This window comes from Rhipicephalus microplus, chromosome X (genome assembly GCF_043290135.1).
Source record: "Rhipicephalus microplus isolate Deutch F79 chromosome X, USDA_Rmic, whole genome shotgun sequence".
Taxonomy (NCBI): domain Eukaryota; kingdom Metazoa; phylum Arthropoda; class Arachnida; order Ixodida; family Ixodidae; genus Rhipicephalus; species Rhipicephalus microplus.
This window is the reverse complement of record NC_134710.1, coordinates 136,903,333-136,923,290: the sequence shown is the minus strand read 5'-3', so window position 1 is coordinate 136,923,290 and position 19,958 is coordinate 136,903,333. Positions and strand designations below refer to the sequence as shown.

The window sequence follows — 19,958 nt, the reverse complement described above, 5'->3', positions numbered from 1 at the left end:
GCCCTAAAATGTCCGTAAATGTGCTGTAAGATTTTAAGCTTAGACTCTCGCATCCCAGTGCAGAACCTTTGTGAAGGCGACTCGAGGCTCGTGTCAGCTCCTCTAAGGTGACAGGAGCAAGCAGACTGCAGTGCTTCTCCGAGGAAAGCCATGGCAGGTTAGAAACGGTCTTCTAACACAGAGTCCAGGCTAAGTTCAAGTTCTCCCGCGCCCAGGCTTTGAAAATGAACATTTTTTTTACTTAAGTTGCCTCGGTTTTTTCATGCGTTCCAGTCGGATAATACTAATGTAATTAAGCGCCTCTGGTTGCGAGCTATGGCCTGGTAGGCGTTAGTCGTAGTTGACGCTAGCGTCTTCATTCTTCCTTATCTAAGCTTCACGTCACGGACACAGGTTTTCACTCCAGCAAAAAGACATGAATGGTTAGAAAAGTTGCCCTGTTCTGCTGCTGGCTCGCTTCTTTCAGCTTTCCTTCAAGCAGATGTTGTGATAGCGTGTAGGTCTCTGTACCATGACCGCTATGTGTTCTAAGCGGTTGCTCAGTCACGCGCCGCCATGTGACCCTGCTGGCGGTTCACACCATCATAGATGTTGACAGAGAACAATTCGCACTGTCTCTCTCTTTCTCTCTCTCTCTCTCTCTCTCTCTCTCTATATATATATATATATATATATATATATATATATATATACATACATATATATATATATATATATGCGCGTGCCAATATATATATATACTGTATTAAGGTTGTGTCAGACAAGGAAGCAACGGACCCTAAAATTTTCTTCCTTCAATCTAATGAAGCCAAGGGAGGTATGAGAATTCATTTGCCGCTTTTAACTGTCCTGTAGTTTAGAATACAATTGGGGGGGGGGGGGGTCAAACCTGCAACCTCCGGTCAAGGCGTTCGATGCTTTGCCAACAACAGGAGCATTCCTTCCCCCCTCACTCATTCTCTCATTTATTGTATATATGAAACATACAGCACGAACAAATTATATACCGATGCGTTACCAAACCGGGTGCAGTATTGCGCATCCATAGAGCTCGAAAGTAAGAGATATTGGTGGAGTAGGAACATGATTTGTCACCACACGTTTCGAAATTTGATGGCCCAGCACAGCGGAACGTTGTCACTGCTGCAGTGAGGACTGTGCGTCGTCAATTCCTCTGGCAACCTGGCCACTTTTTTACGAGTGCTGTACGACCGGTCAGAACAAACTTGTCCGCTACAGCTGTTGCTACATACTGTCTACCCAGGAATGACGAGAGAAAACAGAAGCAAAAGAAGAAGACATTTGGTTGTGAAGCAGTTGTTACTGTGATAGAGTGCACTGCCCGCTGGGATGATGTTAGAGCGGTGGCGTCCGTCGCACAATCTGGCGAAGCAACCGCAGTAGTGACTTATCCCTCTTTGAGTGCAGTCGCACGCTCTTTGTGCCAAGTCATCTCAATGATACAAATGCCCTATAAAAGAAAATCAGAAGCCGATGGTCCTCGCTTCATTAATAAAAACTGCTCCTATAAAACGAAATACTTTGTAACTTTCCCCCTCCTCTCCGGTACTCGGTGCCCGTTGAAATGAAAATAATACCCTGCAAAGGTTAAGGCCGAGCTTGGCAGCCGAAGCAGATTTTTTGTTTACTTTTTCTTTACTGTGTATTACGCGATGGGCTGCTGCGGACAAAGGCTCAGCTCAGTCACAGCCTGACAGCGTATAACAGCACATTGTAGAGTTTGGAACTTCTTCGTGTCTAAGCAGGGTCTGAAATCGAAAAAAAAACTTGATATAACGAACACCGTCTACTTTTACTAATCTAAGTAGAATTTACTTGAACAATGGTTGGAAAGTTTGACGCCACCATTCTGCCCAACAGCTCAATTTGTTAAGCAATTCCTTAAACACACACACACACACACACACACACACACACACACACACACACACACACACACACACACACACACACACACACACACACACACACACACACACACACACACACACACACACACACACACACACACACACACACACACACACACACACACACACACACACACACACACACACACACACACACACACACACACACACACACACACACACACACACACACACACACACACACACACACACACACACACACACACACACACACACACACACACACACACACACACACACACACACACACACACACACACACACACACACACACACACACACACACACACACACACACACACACACACACACACACACACACACACACACACACACACACACACACACACACACACACACACACACACACACACACACACACACACACACACACACACACACACACACACACACACACACACACACACACACACACACACACACACACACACACACACACACACACACACACACACACACACACACACACACACACACACCGATTATACGATCTAGTCAGTGTTAGCCACTGCTAATATCGAATTGACTAGATTGGGGAGAATAAAGCTCAACGAAAAATATCTGAGCAGCCCAAGGTTTGCAGATGACATTGACTCTTCAGGAATGATGGCAACGGATTCTAAAAAAAAATGATTGAAGATCTAAACCGAGAAAGTCGTAAAGTAGGGCAAAAAAAAAATCATGAAGCTTAAAGCAAGCTGCGCAAGGCTCGAAACACCGAAACTGGAGGCTAATCTGGTTCTTTCTATAGGTAGTTTTTAGACCTTAGCTAGGTGATGCTAAAGGGTCCGTCGTTGCTAGGCTTTAGCTATGTGATACTGTAGGTTTTATCTACGTTTCTTTCACCGCGCAGAGAGGTTCTAGTTGAACCACAAACAATCACAGACACGACACGGATCTCCAAACTCTAAAGACAGAAGCTCACTTTGCAACCAAGCGTTTGCATCTCTCATAGGTCTACGCGCTCGTCCTCGTTGGCGTGGGCTTTAATTTCATCTCCTCGGGTGTCTTCTCACAGCCGCTGCTGTCTTTCCCGTTCCCTATAGTATTCTCTCATTGAATGGTGTGCGACTTGCCGCCGTCGGTTCGTAGCCATTTGTTGGCCCAACTGTTGCCTTCGTCTGTAGTAATATATAGTGATATTCGCGTGATATTTGTTGTGCATACCCACTTACGGTGATTGTTTTCTGGATTGCCCCGCTGCGGTGGTCTAGTGGCTAAGGTACTCGGCTGCTGACCCGCAGGTCGCGGGATCGAATCCCGGCTGCGGCGGCTGCATTTCCGATGGAGGCGGAAATGTTGTAGGCCCGTGTGCTCAGATTTGGGTGCACGTTAAAGAACCCCAGGTGGTCGAAATTTACGGAGCCCTCCACTACGGCGCCTCTCATAATCATATGGTGGTTTTGGGTCGTTAAACCCCACATATCAATCAATCAATCAATCAATCAATCAATCAATCAATCAATCAATCAATCAATCACTTGTGATTAATGGCTTGACAAGGACAAGTCGTACTTGCTGTGCAAGGCACGCTCATCGTACGTGTCAGAGGCAACTTATTACCTCTATTCGACGTGATGAAAAAACAGACAGTCAGCATATTTCTACTCAGCCACTCGGCTGGAATAATAGCGAGTCCAACAGGTCGTGTGGAAACCACATGGGGGAAACACCAATGATCGTACGCTTGTGTTTCAGTGTGCGTGAGCCGAAAACATCGGGAACGTGCTGCATTGTTGATGGCGAGAAAGCAAGCAGCACGTGCCAGGGATCTTGTCAAGTATTGAAAAGGCTGCTCGACGAAAGCTTCAATAACGGCAAGCTCGCTTGCCCACGTATACTTGACATCTTGCTAAAGGCGCCACACTTTCTCATTGTCGGGGAAAACAAAATGCGAAAATAAGTGAACATAAATAAACGTGAAAACCACGCTTGAAACGAGATCACCCGAATGACTGCACCTAATATAATTTCCTTGAGTGTCTTGTCCTGCAAGTACATGTTATGTTCAAAAGTACATACAATGAATCAGTGAATGAATATACTGACCCCGTGTATACGCTCACAAGCATCTTCCCTTTGGCGATTTCTCTGAAGTTGCTACGGCTATCGTTTTGTGAAATAGGTGCCAGTGTACGACATCAGAGTTATAGAATAACATTCTTGCGAATGCTCGATGGTCGTTTAGTTGGCGAGAATGATACGATAAACAATGGAAAGCCATTGGACATGCACGCGTCCACCCGAACACATTCGTGCAAAATGTGCACACTACATTAAACAATATGACAAGAGAAAGAAATGGGAGAACGAACAGCTCAACGGGAGGGGTAGAAACGTTCGCTGACGGGGTTTGGGAGGGCACCGCAGCCACTTGGCATCGGAACAGCGTTTCGGAAGAGCAGAACGGCAAGCGAATTACAAAAGGGGTCGCTCTGCCTAATCCGGCGGGCTGTCCCCGCGTGTCGAGCGCTCCGGCGCGCCGGCTCCGTTAGGGGAAGCGCCAGTGGCTGAAAGAAATCGTTAGAGAGCGCATCAGCGTTCGCGAGAGCCCGGCTCTGGTGAAACGGCCTGGGCTGATGGAGCCGCGAGTAAAAAGGAAAAAGAGATATGCTGGGCGTATCAAGAACCCCCTCTCGACTCCTTCCAGCCCAGAGCGCTAAAATCCCGACCAGCGCTCTGCGCCGATACATCCATTTGGCCGTGTAAAAGACTCGCGGCGGCCTCTTCTGCTCGTTCAGTGGCGGGCCGCGCTCGGATGCAAAAGACGGCGCTCTCCGCGGAGACGGGTGCCGTAAGAAGATGAAGGCTCCGCTTTTATTGTCCGCTGTAAATGTTTCAAGGGCTGTATTGGGCGCGCATATTCGCGGAGGAGTGCGCTGCGTGTGCGTATAAAAAAAAAATAAGAGAGCGGGACTGCCGTTCGGCGGAATTGGCCACGGGCGCTCAAATATTGGCCCCAGCGATTCCGGGTGGCACGCGTGCACGCAGTGCCCCCTCCCCGTCGGCCTCCGTTTCACTTCCGCGGCTCAGTGGGAAAACACACGAAAAGCACGCGAAAACAGGAGCGGGCTCAACGACTTCGTGGGCCGCTTCTTTGCCTTAGCGTGTCCTCAGCTTTGCTTCTCTTTTGTGCCAAGGCTTCTTCTGGCTATTTACGAGGAGCCCCCCCCCCCCCCCCCCTGAATCGGAGGCGTCTTCTTGGGGCGTAGTCCTGGGTGCTTCGGCGTCGAGATGACACTGTTTCAAGTGCCCTATTTTCATCGCGTCTCGAGGGATTCCAGCCGGAGGACTGCATTATGGGCGTCCTGACGTCGACCATGACGGCTGGTGTGAAGGCGAGGTCGGCATCGAAAGCATCAATGTGTCCACTCCTCCAGCTGCGCACGAGCATCGGGGCTCCAGTTGTGACCTGAAGCAATAATGATATGCGGGCATCCCGGCGAAGGTACTTTTGTTGCTACACTTGGGCAACTTGTTATTCTTCACGATGAAGCGGATCCGCCTATTCTTTGGCCGTTCCTATAGCGTTTGGGTGATATTGGATTCAAAGCCTCGCATAGCACAGGATACAATAAACTTTCTAATGGGTGTCCCTGTGTCATAAATCTCAGTAGTTTATAGGTGGCTCATGTCTCGAAAGTAGACCACGTAAGGATTTTTTCGGGCTTCCCTCGATCCCACCTCTTCCTTTTTTTGAGGTCAAGCTCCTTAGGGTGTGGGTTTGTTCATCCTCCGATGATGTATGTAGCCACTGATGGCACATACTTGAAAGAGCGTTCCTTAGAATGTCAGCTGGATGGCGCTACTTGCATATAATAAATACATGACACAATCCACCTCTATAACCCACAGCCCAGAACAACACTGTAGGGTGGGAGGTAGCTCTGTCCAACCCAAGAGGCCCTCGTGAGACGAGCGAGGACAGCGGTCTGTGCCAATGGGATCCCGGACTAAGGAGCCCACTCACCGACACTCTTTACTCGGTCGCAAATAATTGTTTTATTCTCTCTCTCATGATGAAAATATGTGAGATGGCTGTACTTGGAGTGTTCACTAGATAGATGAACGGAAGGATGGACATACAGATCGACGGACGGACTTATGGACGCACATACAGACAAAGGGATGACCGCACGAAAAGACGCACGGACGGATGGATAGACAGACGGAAGAACGGACATACGGACGGATGCATGTAGGGGCGCATGGAAGGACAGATGCACCGATGGTAACACGGATGAATAGACACACCGACGGACTCATGGACGGACGCACGGACGGACGCACGGATGGACGCATGGACGGATGGAATCAAGAACGAATGGTTGGACGAAAGCACGGACGGACTTACGAACGCTTCACCCCACCAATCATCATTCACTTCGTGGGTATGATGTGATTTTTTTCTTCAGCTGGTGTGGGAGGCCATACAGAAGTATCACCGGGTGCAAGTAAAGGCACGCTTTCGGGCTCGTGATTAGCTGTTAGGGGACTGCTACACTGTAAGAAGAATTCCAGAAGTTTAGAGTCTCATCACATGCATGCTAAATAAAAAAAAAGGCTCGTCAAATCACTGCACTTGAATCGAACTTGTTTTCGGAGTTAGTTGTGTGCTACACTATCCGACGGTAGCACGAAATCACATGTTTCTGCTTCAAGAGGTTTCCGTTTGCCTTTTGTGAGGAGGTTGTGTGCACGTGCGTTGAATTTTATTGCGGAGAATTACCCGTTACAGTGGTTAGTGAACATAATATCTTCCGTATGGTCAAGTCAAACTATAAAGATATGGGTGCATTACACGTGAATTGAGGGATGTTTTCTCAAGAAGGTATTTAAGTTGAAACTGAAATTGTTTGTATGCCATCCTATATATTTATGTACAAACTGAAGGGGGAGGGCGGCATAGAAAAAAAAAGTGATCAATAGGAAGCTTGACAAGTCGACAATCCTTTGTTTCGACAAGAAGACAACATCACATATTGAAATCAGGACTTACAAAATTTTTTCCCAACTTATGGTTACGCAAAATGCATATCCGCGATTTCTCGGTGCAAATCGGACTGGACAAGCACGCTTAAAAGATTCACGTACTGTGAAGAATCGTAATCATTGCCTTCTGATAATCTTGTACGGTGTTGATAACGCGAAAAAGACTTTAGCATTGGTCATTGAACAGAAACACGCATTTGTTTGTCGCACTCGAAAAGCTTTTATCTAAGTATCGCACTAAGATAACTTAGTCTCTTTACTTAACGAAGAGCACAGGCGAAAGCTTAAGCTTTCATGAGACACCCAATGTAAATATTTTGAGGCTGCCAGACAATTATAATTCACCTTTAGTTCACCCTATTTTACCATTGATTCTCTTGAATACGGCTATTTCAACTTAATTACGACCGCAATGTTTTGAACGAGACCAGTTTTTCGTTTTCTCATCATTCTCCGAAATCACTGGCTCCGCCGCTTAGCTGCAAAGCTTAGAGGTCAAGCCACTCGGTGAAACTCAGAAACGAAGTGCATGACGAATCCCTGGTTTCTATTTCAGATCAAGCCTTGATCTTTAAGTGAATATACTTAAGCTCAAGAAAGTTTTGGGTACCACACGCCATGTTTTCGTGGGCCAACCTCTGAGCAGGCACTTCAGGCTTTCATATCAATAAGGTAACCACCCGCTAAATAAATTGAATACGCTATCTGTCTAAAATAAATCTGTTGCAAGACCACTGAAATATGTTGGTCATCATGCTCTTTAATCACAAAGAAATCAACTGGACAGTGAACCTCAACTCTTGAATATTCCTGGTCATTGTAATTTATGAGCTGAAACTAACGTTCTAACTGGAAAGTGCGATAGAGGATTACGCTAATAAAAAGAACGTCGAAGTGAATATGAATTAGTAATAGCCAATCACTCAGGATTTAATAAAAATATTTAAAACAACAAAACAAATGAAAATAATGATTTAGTAAAACTAAAAACACAAAAAATTGGCTGAGGCTCACCACCGTGTCATTGTGGCATTGTGCGTTAGCATTATCTGCGATTTGAACGCTACACTAACGTAAGGCAGAAATAGACGACAGGGCGGTATTCATTCACCTTTAGACGACTCTAACCACAATTAGTTATTGATTTCCAGTGTTGTTATTAGGCGAGAGTATTCTATAGGGTAAAAGACCCGCCAACATGCCCTATGCTTCCAAAGTTCAAATAAGGGTTTTGGGGCGGTTTATTCTGACATGCGTATTTTCATACTATGACGAGTGTGAGATGAAAGCTTTTTACGCCCACCTAAGTACAAACATCACGTATGAAGTCGCACCGCAGAAAGATGTTTAAATAAAAAAGGAAGGTTCTGATTAGCATCGCTTAAGTATCGATTTCCTAGCAGTGCCAGTGGTTGTAGGCCCGTGTCTCTGGGAGCCCGCAACCTGCTCCATGTGACTTCAGGGTCCTCTTTATGTTGCAAGAATCACCACCACCAAAGCCAGAATCGACAGCGACGTGCCGCTCTAGCGATGACGACATGCGTGACGTTTCTGCTGATTTAGGGGTGACCGGAAGTTCCGCTGTCTCGCTCTTTAGGATGAAGAAACGCTGCAATAGAATATTCTATTCTATCGGAAACGGTACAGTTGCTTGTTGTGGCGACTGCTTGGTCCTCATTTTTTTTTTCAACTAACACAAGGACTGTTGCGGTAGCGCACTCTTCGTCCTTTGAGGGACTTCTGTTGGATTTGTTGTCGACCCCTGACAAGTTCTGTGTTGCACAATCTCCAGATTGCGCGAAACATAGCCACAAAATACTGCACTCAAGCATCTAATTATTACCAAAGTACGAAACTGTATTTTTAATCTCATTAAGCACACAACGTTAGGGCGCACATATCGCTTCTCTTTTGACGTCGGAGTGGCATGCAAGGCAGAGTTCAATGAGTCAAATTTTTTTCTTTGGTTGAAACATCGATCAAATGGTCTCCTTCTTCAACAAGTGCTTTGCATGAATCATAGAGTATAATACTACACGTAAGAAACACTCCGTGACCCTTTTTGATCTTAAAAAAAAAAAAAAAACTCGTGGCGGGAGGCCTGGAGTGCTAGGCAGATAAACACGCATTTTACTGTCCTACTGTCTTTCTATGACTCCTGGTTTTTTCCGTGTTTCTCTTAAGAAATGCATTAAACTTCAGAATTCCAACTAGCTCAGCTCACCGCTTCAAATTTGTAGCACTCACCTCCGAAGAGTTTGGAATGTGAACCATAGCCTTATAAAAGAACACATATCACTGTGTTTATTTTATTTATGCGCGTTTAGAGCAAAATGTGAGTGATTTATAGAGGGAGATTGAAAAGCAAAGGAAAGGCTGGAAGCTTAACCAGGTTGCACGGGGTTTGCAAACCTACCCGGGGGAAAGGGGAAAAGGAGAAATAATAGAGAATTAGGGAAAGAGAGTAGTACACTAGCACGCATAGCAGCGTTTAATGAACCACTAGGTCATGAAACTGTGAACTGTCACAGTGTAGAGGCCGACTTCGACTGTTTTATAGTACGCTGCAATTCATGATGCTAAAGAAGGCTTGCAAGGACTGGCTTCAAGGTATCCAGAACTTGCACTGCCCTTAGAGCTGATGGTGTTGTCAATCTAGTGAGGAGTGTGCGCATTGTGCTTATCAACGACCTCAACACAGTGATGACTTGTAGGGCCTTCATCTCAAACATCCTTAGTAAAATCTTGTGTCGTGTCTCTGGGGACGCGCAGCGGTGGTATGGACGGCCGCGCGACACCCGACGCCGCCTTCCTACGCTTGCGGTTACAGGGGAGAGATCCCCTCATGAAGTGCCTTACGATGGAAATCATATCAAGTAATTTTTGTTCAGTTGTGTACAGACCCATGGGGCGGCGTCTTGCATTTCTCTTGTTCAGAGTATTGGCGGTCACGCTAGCTCTGTAAAGGTACGGTGTTTTGAGATAGCGACCATTGCCAACTTATTCGCCTTTACGGTTTGCTTCGGTGTTCCTCTTCCTTAAATGCTTTTGGAACTACAAACTTTTGGAACTTCAGAAAGGTTCACCACCATTCTTTTGTTTTTTGTCGTGTTTATTTCATCTGACTTTTTTCAAATCTTTCTTTAGTGCCTTAAGATTGACCATACAAATATACAAAAAAATATAACTTTGAATGTTGTAACATGAAGGCTTGAAGTGATGAACTATCACTGCAGTTTCACTCAACGTGAAAACTGTAGGAAGATCGAAGCAGAGATTCGCCTGCCCTTAGGACCTGAAGCGTTCACGGGCGAAGAAGCGCTGGCATTCAAAACGTGCAGCTGGCTCGGCATCCGTGGCGGGAAAGGAAAACTTGTGTAATGTTGTAGTAGCACCCGCTCCCCTCCTTATTTCACTCTACCCTTTTCCTCCTCATCATCCCTTCATTTACCGACTCGTTTCCTATTTACTATACATGGCTATGTTGTGCCATATTCATTCCATCCTGCTTTCCGTCCTGTTTTCCTTTTCCAACCTTTTGCCATACTATAATATACAAGTCCCCTTGTTTCGCTATAACATACATGGCTAGGCTGTGCTCTGCTTGGCTCTGAACGTTAATTACGCCAAGACACGATGCGAGACAAGAGATGACGACAACCGGGGGCCATACAGTGCATGCTCCGCACTTAAGGACGGGCAATGTCGCTGGTGCAGCGCCTTGGCGAGTGCACTTGTCGAGATGTTTGCGCCATTGGCATTACCAGTTGAACCATTTGGCATCGTCTAAAGATTTACAGTATGAACTACAGGAGTGCACTTAACTGGTCTAGGAACAAACAACGCTTTCTTTCCTTCCTCGTATGTCGTTCTTTCACCATCCCTCGTCCAGCGCTGTTCGTCTTAACAATGCAGATATAGACTTTATTTCTTCAATATGAAATTTACATATCCCAATACCCACGGCATTTATCTCTCTTCTCCTCTACACCTACGTGGTGTGTTCATATAAGAATATCAGTTCATGTCCGCCGAACCCCTTAAATGTGACTGAATTTTTTTATCTTGCTGTTCGAGCCCCAGGGACACGTCAGCAATCTTAGTTTGGCGAACAAAAAGTTTGCCTTCGCCAAAGAAAATCAAGAAATTCACCACTGAACCAGAACTGTCTTTTGCGCATTGCGAAAAAATAAAAGGAGATCTAGGCAAGATCCTTCAAAACATTACAGTAGTTGTTCGTCTCTAATTTTTCCTGCGTATATCATGAATGACGTGAGTTTACAAAAAAAAAACTGTTATTTTTGCAATTTCGGGACCATTATTTTTAGAAAACAATCGCGAATGTGGCACATTGTTGAATAGTGCTCCACTTTCAGATTTCTCCCTCCCATTGAATAATGGTCACCGCTTTCGCAATTTCTGAAATTATTGCCACGTTTTAGATTAACAATAGGGCCAAATAATATTGTCGAATATGATGTACAACGCAAACTTTTAAATCTCAATTAAGGGTCTCTGAAAATTCAGTAATTTCAAAATGCAGTTTTGTAAAATGCCACATTGCATTTTTTTGACATCCCGGAATTAAAGCCAGACCCGTGTTCTATTTAATATATATAAGCGTGTTGCATCATTTTTGTTCGGTCTGAGTAACAATGCCACGGAAGTATAAAATTGGTGTTAACGCACAACCATATGAATGATCAAGCATGTAACTGTTGTTGTCACATAAATATCTCTCAGATAAGTTTTACATCTTCATCGCTTACTCATCATAGCCACCTGTAAGATTCTCTACATTTCTTGTAGAAGCAAGGAACGAGCTTCTGTCATTCGGCTGAAGGCAAGCCCTTCATAAATGTATGTGACCATTTCAAGTTAACCTAAGCAATTATTCAATCCACACGCATCCTAAGATTGTGTTCTAATATACTTGACAATGTTTGCAGTATTAACCCTACTGACATTCAATCGATTCATTATTTGCTTGACCTTAACTACAGTAACATTGTGCACTACACTTGAGCACCCCAAGAGCAGCTTCCTTGATATAGAACTAAGGATATAAAAAATTCCGCAAATCCCACGTACCTTGGTAATCGATGTTATGCGAAGCATGCGGAGGGAAGATGCCTGTGTTGTGATTATTTATTGGGCGAAACGTTTCAGATGTCTCTAAAGATAGGTAAAAGTTTTGTACTAAGAGACATGTGTTATACAGTCGCATGTTTACTGTTGAATAACGATGACAACAGCAACATGCCGGATGTTAGCAACACCAGAAGCGGTAAGCTGACATCTATATCACTGAGCATGGCGCTTCCCTATACAGTTGTTGTTAGCCCAACGTAACGGCTGTATGACAGGACTGCGTATGTACTGTTTATAAAATTGCATAGCCAGCCCTACAACCACTATTGACGTTTCACAAACATTACAGCATTACAGTCCACTTGAAAAGCTGTTCCGAGACCTGGAGTTGGCTTCGTTGAAGAATACTTGACTGCCACGCAGAATGCTGGTGTTTGATTCCTGTGGGGGTCATGATATTTATTCTATGCGTTCGTTGGGTCAACGCTGCCGATGCCACTTTTTAGGGGCGAAGCTGCATAGGGCCGACCTACTTGGAATCCACCAAGCCTCTCAAAAAAAAAAAAACCTAAACTGAACATGTGCACAACAAATTAAGAAATCAAATGTGTAAACAACAGGGCCCGGATTCACAAAACTGACTTACGAAAACATTTTTGCGCAAGAGAAATTTTGTTGCGTAAGTCGATTCACGAAACGAAAAAACGTCGTAAGAGGCCATAGTTGTCACATCGGCCACTGCAAATAAAGCGCGCTGTGACTGCCCCGGAACATGTCAGCGATGGTGATGCAGTTGCTATATTTGCTTACGTCACTGAAAAGTGCTCGTAAGTGGATTCACGAAGCGAAATTGTGCGTAAAAACAGCATGGCTGAGAGAAAATCCCAAGAGTGGTCCGGACCACTCTTAGGAACAATGTGGCTACTTAGAACTTGCTGCCGCAGCGGTATACTTTGGTGCTCTGGCTGGTTTTGAGTTAATTCACGCCCATTAAGGGCTGCCTGATGACTGCTGGTGCGTTTTTATTTCTTTCGGCGCTTCGAGCTTCGCGTGTTGTTTTCCTTGTACGCAGTGGATGGTGTTGACAACCACCACCGTCCAATAAGTTCGAAGTCGCAGTAATTGAAGAATTCTATTGGGCGTCAATGGCATAATACTACACATGTAAAGATTTGTGGTTGGATGAAAACCAATGTGATACGTGAATGGTCGCTGCATTCGAACGCGACATGACATAGGATCAACCTTATTTGTTATGTTGTTGTGTTGCGCCCCATCTCATCCAATGAAAAGTGCGACTCGAGATCCTTGCTTCATTGGTGGAAATTACCACCAAAGAGGTTAATGGGAGCACATTCTTTGCACGCTATTCGAAATAAAAATGAGAGGAAGTTTTCAGTGAGTGGTTCATAAAGTTTGTGCTCTAGTGTACTTTCATTGGCTCTAACTGTCCAATGGTTGCGATCTCTGAAATACAGCTGTCGATACACTTTGCGACGATCTGGAACAAAGCGTACTTTGTAAACCAAAGCCTATTAGGGGTGCGCGTGATTACGCATGGAACTACAAACAAATCATGCATCTTCACCCTCACTGTTCAGACACCGATATGGACCATGATAATATGGCAAGCAATCGGAATAAAATGACCCTAGTAACTTTGTATGATACCGAAAATATGCAAACCCTCACGATTCTGGAGCAAACCTTGGCTGAATTCATCCCTGCGTCAATTACCAGCCATTTAACTTGGCGCACGAACATCATTCAAAGGTAGAGCGAGCCACTGACATGTATTTTGTGCGACGCAGCGGCCACTTAACCTGAGAATAATAGCGTTGCGAAGGCGAATCCCCTGTCGCATGCTCTGATCGAAGCAGACGACAAACGCGAGCAGACGACGGCTTGGCCGACAGGCACAGCTTGTGATTGGTTGTGAAGCAATACCCTCTACATCAGCTCACTCCGTGACGTTGCCAAAACACTTCTTTCATCTGGCACGCCTGTCCTGTTCGTCATATCACCCCCCTCACACATAAGAGAAATTTTTTTCACGCCGTGAAAATAGTGCAAGTACTTTCTAAGAGCTCTCTTACGTGCGGTGCAGTTGTCGAAAACAACATGGCGTCGTAAACAGAGCATATCGGTCGGTGCGACTTTCAGCAAATGCTTCTCGCACGAGTTACTTCAGCGTTTGACCGGATGTGTTGCGATTACAGCAGCTCTTTCAGTGCGTGTGAGCAGTGCGGAAAGCTGTGGCAGTGCAATGGTGTACGGTGAAGCGCAGCGAAGCCTGTGCGTCGGTGTGGTTATCAAGCGGGGATCGGCGTCGATGTATCGACGGCAACTAGCACTCGAGAAGCCTGCAGTGTGTGTTTGTGTGCCGGTAACAGTTCGTTCGCTTGACTTTCCAGTCTCTCAGTTGGGTGCTGTGCGACATTTCGGATTGACAGCGTTTTGACACGTTACTTGAGTGACCCCAAGTACGTACGGAAACGTATGAACTACGCGCTCGGTTCTTGCTTCGCCACTAGTTAGCCCGTACGCTTCTATTTACTTGAGAGCAATGTACTGTTCGGGAGTGAAACGATGTTCGTTGTGAACAGTGGTGCTGTGTTGACGTTCCAAGACTTGCGAACAAGCTGTGCTCGTGTGACCGAAAATTGAAAGACAGCGTTGATAACTGTTTTGCCCGGCGAAGTTGTGGTGGGGCAGCTTGGCGCTTTTGTTTATTAAGTCGTCACTTCTCCTTTTTGTGATAACCATAGTCCTAGCGCTGTGATGTGATCAACCAAAACTGCGAGATGCTACATTCTGTTGTGGATCGTGTTACTTTGGAAGCGCGCCTAGACTGTTCTTCGGTAACAACTTGAGAGTTCTATGTGGCAGCGAGAGCCCGTGAACGTCAAGCTTGCCTTCGGCCCCCAGAAAAAGCAAAGATTTCACCGGTGCCTTGCTTTGTATGAAGTTGTGGGCCAATATCGCCTAACTACAGGTTTCCGAGTTCGTCTGGCCATCGTTTTTCACGGCACTAGAGCCTTGACAACAGCCGGTCATGGCCAGTTCTTACACTTTATCAATGGACATGCACGCCTGGCCAGCCCTTCATTGCTGTCATTGGCAGCTCCAATCTGCAGTTGCCCTTTGCCTGTTGGCCGTACTTGGTTCCTCATGACACCGACGGCTACTAAATGCTGCCATCGGTGAGTTCACCTTGCAGAACTAAATTTCAACAGTACTATAATTCACGCAGTTCTATAACGTGTGCAAGCTTTTAAGCCCATCAGATGTAATGTTTCTCTATGGTAAGTTGAAGCATGAAAAATTTACTACTACTGTTATATACATACATATATTATGGAGCAAATACATAAAAAGATTTTGTGATTTGATACAAGTGAGCTCTTGTGTGATTATGAGGTTGGGCCTGTCGATTGACCACGTTTGATAGTTGGAAAGTTATTGTGAATTTCTTTTTCAGAAGCCAGGTTGCAGTTAAAAAATTTATGTTATTTTGGAAAATTAGTTCTATAGACGATTACCAGTGTGCTAGTACTATACTTCAGTAGGACATATATATTGCGGTACGTAAATTTTACATGAGGCTTCAGTTTATTTCAAAGTGATTATAGCAGATTGTGGTCACATTAACGAAGTGATAGCTTCCTCAAATAAGTATTAGAAGTGAGTGCTTTAGTGATTGTTTTTAAATATGTCGTTTTTGGCTCTTCACAGATCGCAGAGATTGGTTTGTTAAGGTCCTGTGATTCATCGGTTGAACATTCTGGCACATCAATCCTCATCTATACTTGGAGCACCTGTACAAAAATAGGAAGGACGCGTTCTCCCTAACTATGCAAGCCTATGTCACTGCTGGGACTGTTATCATTCAGCGGATGGGGCGTGGAAGCATGCATGGCAGCCTCATCTGGAAGGACTGCGATCTGCTTGGGAGCTTCGAGTGCACAAAACTGCCTAACGGCTGGCTGCAAGGTTAGTTTTTCTTTAATACATACGATTACGTGAACACCACTTACTGTGCACAAATTGAAAACCCAAGCATGGTTGCTTTCAGTGGATACCTGTAATATTCTTACACATAACTGTTATTCAACATTTATAGAACTAAATTGCAAGATAATTGAGAATGTTGAAAGCTGAAAGCCTGCAGCTTATGAATGAAACTCCAATTATCTGAGGCTCAAAAGCTTGTGCTTTGAAACGAGCACAAATACTTTGATTCCTTATTGAGCTCTCGAGCTTGTGACTCCCTCTGTGGATCAAGTGCTCTGGAAGGAAATAGCAAGTGGGTGAAAATTGCCTGGCTGTTCACAACTTGTAAAGAGAAAGACCTATTGAAGAAGCTGCAGATGACATAGGGCCAGTAACTGCATCTTTTACCTAATGTAGCTTTTTCTCTCTCAGTGCTGTTGCTTATGTTTCAGCCGAACATGTTCACCACGATTGCATAGTGATATATTTTTTTCTACAAATTGTACCTGACATAAGTATGCATTGTTGATCTCTAAAGGTGACGTTCAGTGTGTTTCAAAGCCATGGCTTCTCATTTCTCTGTCTGTGGCTAGCCTGTTTCAGCAGCAGAGCGATGCAGCTAGCACACATGCAATCCAAGTCATGGAGCGCTCCTTTGGTGTTCTGTGCAGGACGCAGCATATCCATCCGGCAAGACACTGGTATCCACAATAATGGTGAGTGTTGGTGGCACCTGTAGGAGCCCGTTGTGTTTGTTGCGTATGATTATTTCCCCTGATGAAGTGCATTTTTGAAAGGTTTTCTTCATTTAGAATAATAGATGTCAGCAACAAGCACACTCATAATCCACAAGTTCTTTGTGTCTTCTAGACTGCCCATTTGCTCCTATACGCAGTACGGTGAGCTGGCTATGTTAGACAGCCTTAATGTTAGGAACATTGGCTGTTGCGTTGTAATGCAGTCTAACTTGTATTTCTTAGTGAACTTATTTGTGGTCTGCTTCTCGCACCTAGTGTAAAGTCAAAATAGAAGAAAACTTATTGGCTTTTTATGTCTGGCAGAAGTTTCATGCCTTCATCTATAACATTGTAGTTTTGCTCTTGTATCATATTAAATATATTTTCAGTCTTCACTGTTTGTGTGTGTGTGTGTGTGTTGAGGCTTGTCATTGGCTTCTGAAAATACAATATCTGTAAATATGAGCACATAATTGACAACTATTCACTCTTGCATGTAGCATGGTTGTAACAATGATCTGTATTTTTCTAAGTTGCAGCAGTAACAAGGGGTTTGGTGCTCCACGGTCATGTACAGTGTATCAAGAACAGAGCACAGAAGACCAACAAGTATAAAGGGACTGCCAGTGACTGTTCTCCTGCTCAAAGTTTACAACAGCAGAAAGAGCACATTGTGATGTCAGGAGCAGCTGCTGCTTAACTTCTTAGCAGTGCATTATTCAGCAGTTCATTTGCTTGCATTCAAAATTATTTAAATTTTGCATGGAAGATACCAAACTATGACACTAATTTAAAGGCTGCTGTAGTGTTAGTGGGCAAATATTTTTGAGCTGAAGTTTTTAACATGTGTGTTAAGTGCCTGCGCGCCTCTACATTTACATGCCAGAAATCACAGCATCCATGGTCGCCAATGGTAACTGTGTCTGCATTCTTTGTAGTACAAGAAGTAAAGCCATGGATGCAGTAATCATGTACTTAGTCGATGTAATCCTTCAGTGTACACTCATTTGTGTAGCACCAATGATGCCATGAGTGTATAAGCTCTGGGAAGTGAATCTATGTGGATTATTTTATTTGGAAGGAAGTAAATCATCACTACTCCTAGTATATCTTAACAGAAGATTTTAGTGCTTGGGTATTATCCCACTGCCTGTCCGTCCTTCAACAGTCTACTTATCTACTGTGTAAGTTTAACTTTTTAAATGTATACTTTGCTCGGATAGGTTAGTTCGTAATGTAATGCAAGTGACTTATCATCTATGCAGTTATACTCAGACTAGAAATAAAAGTGCTTATTTTTATATGTAGCTATACCATGCATTCACTTGTGTTTTTCTAGGTGCCTGTACAATTGTTTAGCCCTACAAAAGTGCTGGTATACTCTAATATTGAATCTGGCATCTTAAAATAGTTTGTTAGTGGAAGTAAGAATGTGTTTACAATCAATATTACTATCCTCAGATGAACTGTGAAAACTCTGTGGAAATTTATTTACATTTTTTGAACTTTGTGAAGGCAAATGTTGTTATGTTCTTTTATTGTGGTCCCTTTTTCATGCAAATGACACATAATTGCTTTGCAGTGGCATAGTATTAGTTATTTTACACATATGTGCTGAGCAACATCGCAGTTGAGGCCAGCAGCAAGACATACATGCAGTGCACTGGAGCATCACCTCACATAGTGTACAGTCTTTGCCCACCAGTAAACTCAATATTTTTCAAGCAGACTAATAGACAGCTGTATGGGAACTGTGTTGATGTGCAAACTTTGAAGTCTTCTTGAGGAGTGTTTTTCATCATTTTTGTCCAAGTGAAGTAGCTACCCAAGGCCACAACTGGTGGGAATGTGGTGGTTTCCTCTCTCCAAAAGCACTCTTACCAGCTGCCTCAATGTTAGCATGGGGTGAATTCACGAACTGGAAAAATAATTGGTCTTTGTTTTCTTGGCCGAAAGAGTCGCTTCCACCGTTGAGCCACCACGACGCGCCAGAATAGAAACTTTTAGCTAAATAAAGTTGATTCTACTTTTGAGAAGTGTTTTGGGGAAACGAAATGGCACCTATAGCTGTCAATATAAACACAGTTTGCACCAAGGAGCTTAGTAGCTTATAATTGTATTATTCATGTTTTGTCTAGAATTTACTCGTGCTGTGCCAACTTTCAGCCTAAGTGTCCTAACATGCTTTGTTAGTGGGTTGTGAATGAGCCAAGCTATGTAAATAAACAGAGTGATATTGCAGACATGTACAAAATATTGATGCACAGCCCTTTTCTTTAGCATGACATTGTCAAGGGCTTTATTCTTGTGTTTTTTATAAAAACTGCTTGTCACTGGGCAGCAGCAGAAAACTATGCATCAAGCTTTTGCGAGATAATTCGAGAAACACCGTGTTCAGACATAACAGTGCCGGTGGATATCTGTCGTAAGTTACTTTCTGTAGTATATTCAAAATGAGTGTATTAGAATTGTTGTTTTATAGCCATTCATTTTAATATTTACACCTGAATGTATGTATGTATGTATGGGTGTACATATGTATATGTGTGTGTGCGTATATGTATGTATGTATGTATGTATGTATGTATGTATGTATGTATGTATGTATGTATGTATGTATGTATGTATGTATGTATGTATGTATGTATGTATGTATGTATGTATGTATGTATGTATGTATGTATGTATGTATGTATGTATGTATGTATGTATCTTTTAAATGAGAATCCGTTTATCATAGGTGAGTAAGTTTGGTAATGATTTGGCTGAATTTATTTCTAGTTATTTCTCTTTTGAGCCATTATACATTTCAATTTGTTTTGTACTGCATAAAAATAAATGTAACCTTACACAGAATATGTGTGTTCGAAGAAGTTTCATTTACCAACCTACAGTCATGGGCAAGAAATTGGGTAAAATGGAACGAAACTGCGAAGATTAGTTTCGAGCATAGCTACTCTACATGGCATATCTCGTACACGTTGCGTTGGTTGAATATGTCGATTTCAACCTTTCAATTTTAATCAGAATAAGCAAGCTATCACCCGTGGTTGTATATGTGTGTGATATTTATGCATACTGTGATACCGGTTCGCAATTACAACTAAGGTCACAAACCTAGTCAAGCTGAATACACGATTTTTGTCCATGCACCTTTCATCTGCACTAGAAC

The 19,958-nt window shown here is 43.7% G+C and overlaps 1 protein-coding gene and 1 long non-coding RNA gene across 3 annotated transcripts in view; both read left to right on the top strand.

Moving 5' to 3' along the window:
* LOC142775783 (uncharacterized) overlaps positions 1–19,958 on the top strand; it is a 670,285-nt gene that overhangs the window by 65,994 nt on the left and 584,333 nt on the right. The window lies entirely within an intron of this gene.
* Positions 13,482–19,642, top strand: LOC142775781 (uncharacterized). Of its 2 annotated transcripts, none has more exons than XM_075877808.1 (4): positions 13,482–15,259; positions 15,792–16,049; positions 16,643–16,765; positions 17,320–19,642. In XM_075877808.1, exons 2-4 carry the CDS (start codon positions 15,911–15,913, stop codon positions 17,484–17,486), a joined length of 429 nt encoding a protein of 142 aa, XP_075733923.1. In that variant the 5' UTR covers positions 13,482–15,259; positions 15,792–15,910; the 3' UTR covers positions 17,487–19,642. The 2 variants fall into 2 exon arrangements, with proteins under 2 accessions (XP_075733923.1, XP_075733924.1); XM_075877809.1 differs by having other exon boundaries at positions 13,484–15,259; positions 16,721–16,765.